This window comes from Danio aesculapii, chromosome 12 (assembly GCF_903798145.1).
Source record: "Danio aesculapii chromosome 12, fDanAes4.1, whole genome shotgun sequence".
Classification (NCBI taxonomy): domain Eukaryota; kingdom Metazoa; phylum Chordata; class Actinopteri; order Cypriniformes; family Danionidae; genus Danio; species Danio aesculapii.
Window position 1 is genome coordinate 28,063,591 of NC_079446.1, and position 7,080 is coordinate 28,070,670.

The 7,080-nt window shown below is 34.4% G+C and overlaps 1 protein-coding gene across 1 annotated transcript in view; it reads left to right on the top strand.

Annotated features, from left to right (window-relative positions):
• Positions 1-6,716, top strand: part of itgb3b (integrin beta 3b) — a 32,462-nt gene extending 25,746 nt beyond the window's left edge. The window contains exons 14-15 of the mRNA XM_056469244.1: positions 1-2; positions 2,217-6,716. The exon at positions 1-2 is cut by the window's left edge and continues 165 nt beyond it. Of these exons, the coding sequence (XP_056325219.1) occupies positions 1-2; positions 2,217-2,285 (71 nt within the window). The 3' untranslated portion in view covers positions 2,286-6,716. The remainder of the gene's footprint in view (positions 3-2,216) is intronic.
• Positions 6,717-7,080: the final 364 nt, after the last annotated feature.

Sequence of the window (7,080 nt, forward strand, 5' to 3'; positions counted from 1 at the left end):
CGGTCAGTGAAGTGCAAAAAAATACACACAATCGCTTTTTAGATAGAAGACACGCATTTGCAGACACACATCCCTCTGTTTTTATGTCAAGACTCCGCTGGCAAAAACATTGTTTATTCATGATGTGTATTCAGAGCCAGTGTGCAGTGGACTTTTTAAATAATAATAACAGTAATAAAAAAAACTGTGTCAGTGCGCAGTAAAAATCATTGTTGGGATCAATTGAGTAAGTGGGCATACTTGAAAGTGGTCTTCTGCTTTTGAAACATCCAAGTGCTCACAAAAGTTTGGATTACAAATCCATCTTCCTAACCAATTAACCACAACTGCCCTTTAATATATAAATATATACACACACACACATGCACACACACGCACACGCACACACACACACACACACACACTTATATACACATACCTATTATTATTATTATTATTATTATTGTTATTATCATCATCATTATATACACATGCATTATAATTTTATACAAATCCACTCTATAAAAATCCTTGACTGCAACATGTAGAGTTGTGTCAAAAATTGTTTGAGAAATTGATTCTATTCTACGCTAAATATTCCATACCAGTCGTCTGCCTCAATCCATGTGGGGTAAGATGTAGTGACGAGCTACAGCCAATGAGAGAGCAAGCCATGAGTTGAATGCAGGAAATCCCGTGTACAATGTTCAGTGGACACTACAACCAGAGTTTGTGCCTCATGGCATCAGCGTACATGCTGTTTTCTCCCTTCTGATTGGCCAACATGGCTGGGTTCTGCACTTTCACGGCAAATGTATTGGATATTCCACGACATTAGCACTACTGTAAGAGAGTAGTCTGCCTCTGTTCTCACATTTGCATTGACTTCTATGCAATTTACTTCCAAAAATACTTAATTCCCCATTTGGTGTTAACTCATAGTGTCATTATATCCGCTTGTTGGTTCGGCAAGCCATTAACATGCAGCACAGTGTGAATTTGGTACCGATCAGTACTGAAATTGTAAAAAAGTCCATTTCCCATGAACATTTGAGCACTGTGAAGGACGTTCTTAAACAGTGCTGATTTGTCGTTGTGTTCACGTGCTCAACAGAAATGACTGTGATTGGCTGTAAAGGTCATTGGTTTACCAAACTCACCACTGTTTACTGATTGTAACCACAGATACAGGGGCACTGGAGCATTTTAAAGCCACGACCCATCAGTGGATTGCTCGTATGTCAGCTTATAGACAAACCAGCTGATCGACGTGACTTTGAATCACTTCAGTGTTCCTGTATCTGTGGTTACACTCAGTAAACAGCGGTGAGTTTGGTGAACCGATGACCTTCACGGCCAATCACAGTCATATCTGTTGAGCATGTGAACACAATGGCAAATTAGCTGTGTTTAAGAACGTGCTTCACAGCGCTCAAATGTTCGCAAGAAATTGACGTTTTTTTTTTTTTTTTTCAGTTCCGATTGGTATCTGATAGGAATTACAGTATCTTGACAACCCTTGCAGATCTTTTTAAATAAAAGCGGGTAAATCTATATTTATAAATATACATGTGGACATGGATAGAATAACACCAATGTTTTGCCAATGTTTAAAGTCATGTAGTGCAAACTAGGCTTTAAGCATACAGCGCCATCTGCTGTTAAAAAGTAAGTTCAGAATCCATTCAAATGACAATAGTGATGCATGTTGAAAATCTCAAAGCAGAATCAATTTCTCGAATGATTTTATCATCACAGCTCTTGAAATATGCCCTAAAAAATGTTTAAACCTGATTCTTTCATTTTTCAGATTTACAAATTAAATCATATTTAAACAATGGCCCACTTGTATATTTAGATTTTAGAAAACTTGTAATATGAAAATCAATCAACTGTGGATCTGTTGAACAACTGACTGTGTAGCTCGCAGAACTAAAGATGTTGGCAGGATGGTTTTACTATTTCGGTGGCATGCTGTTTTCCCTTTCAGAACAAAGAAAATGTCTCCGTACCCTTGGGCAAGTTTTGTTTTCAATTATCCAGTGCTAATTAGGTTTTCCCCGTGAGGTCTCAAACCACATGTGAACCCTCTGATCCTTTCTGTTCACTCCCCGCTTCACCTTTTATCTTGAAATGTGTGTAATACAACTCTTGTTTAAGGAGGATTGAGGCTAGAAAGGCATATGTTGACTATTCTATATAGATGCTGAATGATAACATTGTGTTTACTCTTATAGGGCCACAATCCTCTTTATAAAGGCGCCACGTCGACATTCACAAACATCACATATCGAGGCAAAGACTGACCCCAGAGAGCAGAGGAAGAGCTGGACAGTGCTAAAAAGATGTTAAAAATCTTGAGAATTATGCAAACATGAAAGGGTTGTAGATATTTTGTTGCTGTATATATGTAAAGTCAAATATGGCATCTTCATGTTGCGAGCCGTTCTAACATTTAATCTATAAACTGTTCTAATATTTATTTAATGCAATACCCATTTTTTGTTACTAGTATTTTTTTTATCTTATTCATTATTTATTAGATTCTAGTTCTTATTTATTAGATACTACTTCTTATTAAATGCACAGTATTAATAGCTATTAAATAGTTTCCAGTATTTATTTATTAAATTCTACTTAGAAGTACTTAAAAATTGGCATTAAAACTACTGGATCCAAAAAAATCGAATTTTCATGTGACCAGGAAGTGGGATTATGGTATTTGATTAAAATTTATAAAAGCAAATTAATTTAATACATAATAATGAAGTGTTTCATTTCACAGTGTATAACAAGAACTACTGTATATACACAAAGTCCCTTTAAGGCAAGCCATTTCACTCGGCGACCAACTTTGAAACGCCTCTCAGGCAGTATGCTCGGGCATTCCGTCTGAATGGGGAAACATCAAGTTCTCCAAAACGGTTTACGATTTTACATTACATAATTGGAATCACCAATTAAATTAAGTTTGTCTCATAAGTTAAGTTTCTAAACGTTCAAATCCAACAAAATCTGGATATTTTCAGGTTGCCTAAGCTAATGTGCATGCGCACTCGAAAGAAACAAGATCACGATACCAACTTTGTTAATGGCTGTTCTACCCATTATCATCTTCTGATTGCGCATCTTCTGAAGTAGTTAAAACTTGGTCTTATGGTGATTCTCCTCTAGAAATGACAGCAACTATTTGTTTACAAGTTTGTAGGCGTTTGAGTAGTTGCTGTCATGCGATGTGCGTTTGACAGGATGAACTGTACACGTTTCATGCAGATTACTAAATCAAATCACTTCTGTTGTCGAAGGTAGTTCATTTAAAAGTAGAGATTTCAAGCTTTATCTGGATATATTTCTCATGTCTGTGAAGCAAGTATTCGCTGAGATTCCAGTGTGTATGTTGATCACCAAACTGTCAAAGCACACGTCTGGTCCGAGATTCTCGCCCAGAGAAAACCTCAGTCTATACCGGTCAATGATTGGCTTATGTACTATTCTTTTGCCTGGCTGCAATTTTCTCTATTGCTAGCTAAGTGGAAGCACGCTTGGTACACATTTTTTTATTTAACGAAGTAAATGGAGTCGCAAAAACTAAAATGTCTGATCATCGTCCATATTGCCGTTTAAATTATACTTGAATTACCAAGGCAACAACTGATGCGTCTGTATTACATTCCAAAAAGCTCCGTTATCAGCACCACCATGGAAAATAAAACCGTATTTGTGCTGATTGGCCTGGATAGGCATGGAATGGAACAGTTAAAGCAAAGAGAATCATTCAGCCCGATAGTGAAAAGCAGCTATTGTTAGCAGCTATTGTTATTACAAAAGCAGCTATTGTTATTAGCAATTCTCAATTTGTTTTTACCATTGACTTCTATGGGGATCTGTCATTGAGATATCAACAATTCAATTTTGACTGGAATTCCAATTGTGATTAGTAAATAATTGTTATTCAGTAAGTTCTCGTACTTATGAATAATTAAGCACTAACATCTTTAAAAAAAAATGTAATGGTATCTAAACAATAAGCACTAGTAGATAATAAGATAAACATACTAGTACTTAAATGGAAAAGATATTACAATTTCAAAAATAAGTAATAGTAAAAAAGATACAGTACTAGCATGAGTTTTGGAATAAATGTTAAAACGGCTTGCCATAATCTTCAGTCTATGCAAGTCTTTCTTGTGGGCTTTTCACAAAAGAAGATAACCCTGGATCGTTCCGAACATAAGATTTCACACTGATTAACAGTTAGTTCTGTGTATGCATACACTGGCATTTTACACTGTAGCCTACATTCTTAAATCATGGGTGAATGAATTACGAATCCTAATCATTTATATTGCATAGTGCTTTCGAATATTTTCCTCAATAGACTCTTCATGTGCAAATGGTAAGAATCAATTTTATTCCCATCTTCAGTTTTCAGCAGTATTTACATTTCTGACTGTGTGGCGTTTCCCTGACTGCACAGAGCACATCAATGTTGTGGCAGAAGAAATCTCAAAACTAAGGAAAATAATTAGTTGGGTGTTATAATAAGATATTTCAAAGAATTAATCAAATAAGGTCTGTGGTACATATAACGTGATGATACTTTATAAGAGTATAAACTGCAGACCAAAACCCCAAACGTTATTTCATTGTGACTTATTAGAAACTTGTTATATAACAAGCTTGTAACAGCTTTTTATTTCACTGCAATTTTCTCAATGTCAGCAATTATTATTCTGTATTTCACACTGCACAATCTTAAACGCTGGGTTAATATCCTTAACTGGACATATATGGAATCAGTCATTCATTTGATTAACTGCAGCACAAGAACTGTTTACTTTAAGGCTCTGTACATCCTGGCACTGCCGACTGCTATCAGTTTTTTTCCCTAAACAACTTTTTGGACTATCCACCTTATTCTCATTTAGCTTTTAAAGGAACAGTTTGCCCTAAACATTTTAATTGTCATAATTTATTCACATTCTCATTCTCTCTCTCATCTGTTGAACACAAAAGAAGATATTTTGAAGAATGTTGAAAACCAGTATCCACTGACTTCGAAATTATATTTATTTCTACTAAGGATGTCAATGGCCACCAGTTTTCAACATTCTTCAAAATATATTCTTTTGTGTTAAAGAGAAACTTGAGGGTGAGTTGGGAGAACTATGTAACTTGAATGCGTTTTTTTAGATTTATGAAACAACAGCTTCTTGACTTTGAAAACTGTATTTCTTATCCTATTATTTTAACTTCTTGTAATCAGAAACATACTGGTTTAATAATCATAAAAATAATTATAATAATAAATAATAACTTTTATTCTAATAAAAATTATTTAATATTTACTGCCATGTGTTACTCCTATATTGAACTTTACCAAAAAAAAAAACACCTTAGATGCACCTGCAAAAAGGTGTAACTCTTCTTTACTCCATCAACTGAAAAGCTGTTCATCAATATTAGTAACCCTGAAACACCAAATCAGTCTTAAGTTGTATGGGAAAATGTAGCCCAAAATACATTGTATTGGTCAAAATGTATTCATAATGATATTAAGTAAAGATAATCTTCCATAAAGATGTGCATCAATTTCCCACTGTAAATATATCAAAATGTAATTTATTATGATTAATAATATTGTTTTCAAAGTTTTAATCCAAGTTAAACATTGTCCTATATCCCATAATCAAGCCATATATCAAATGAAAGCTTATTCATTCAGTTTTCCAATTATGTATAAATCTTCATTTAAAAAACATAATAAATTGACACTTGTAGTTTTGTAATCCAGTGTCACATTTCTACACCTAAAACACGGAATGCACTACAATGACTGTCTGGAGCGTGCAAATATGAGGCACGCAACTGGCTCTTCAGTTACTAAACATAACATTCTAACACCTTATGTTTTTCATGCTGCATATTTGGCACCATAATGTGGAATCAACAGTGTAAACACAGTGCTAATTTTGTTTTAAACCACCTTAGCCTACATAAAAGATCTTTACTTCTAAATTACCAGTGTGAAATGTTAATTTATCCAAGATTAAGAGCCCATGTTCCACAATATCCTGGGTTAAACAATGTGAAAAGTCCTTCTGTTCATCACTGGATCTGTTTATCGTACAGTACTTGACTGTATTTGTCAGCACAGATAACGTCACACTGTACTGACACGTATCCATTTCCTCCCATTTCCTGCAGATCGTCTGTCATTATGTGCTGGCAGATCTGAAATATTACATGTCTGAATGATCTTTCCAACTACTGATGGCCTGCTGTAACACTGAATTCCTCAGCATTAACATGAACTGTTCTTAAAATAAGATATCGTTTCCATTGTGGTTATAGCTTTATTATTAATATTATGCAATTATGATTTCCTATTAGCCTTTTCACACTGGGTAAGATAAAAAAATGTAAGAAATGTGTCTCTATAGTCACTGTTTTATTTATTTGACTCCAAATGTCCCTCACAGATAAAGTGAATAGTAGCAGTGCCCTCCAATGGGAAATATATGAACTTTCTGAATTTGTGTTGGGTCATTTTATACCCTTTTGACAGACTTTTTGTAAATAAAAGCTTGGAAGGAAATGCCATATGGTTTTTAGAAGAAGACAAAAATTGATATTTAATTGTGAAATCATTATCTGCCTATAAATATATGTAATACATTCTGTATGAATGTTTGTTTTATGCTGAGTTTACCATGATTAAAACATTATTAGTCTGACCTGTGATCAAGCCCATTTCTTTGTGTTTTGGGGGTAAATAATGATCATTTAACTCAGCATCACATACATTGATGGCATTTATATTCGGCAGTTGCATAAGTGTCTTAAAGGCTGGCCCCAAAAAGTGATCATTTGCTAGTGAACATTTGCTAGAAGATTTTAAGCTAAATCTGCGGTCTTTGGTGATCCATAAAAAGCATATTAATAGTTATCATCACTAAGAGAGTCCAAAGTATATATTCTGTAGCTAAATAAAAAATAAGCAAACTAAAAATCACATAGCATTTGATGATAAGTGTAACAATCGCTCTGTGCATTAAATGTTCAACTGTACTCAGAAAAGTCTTGGATAGCACTAAGGGT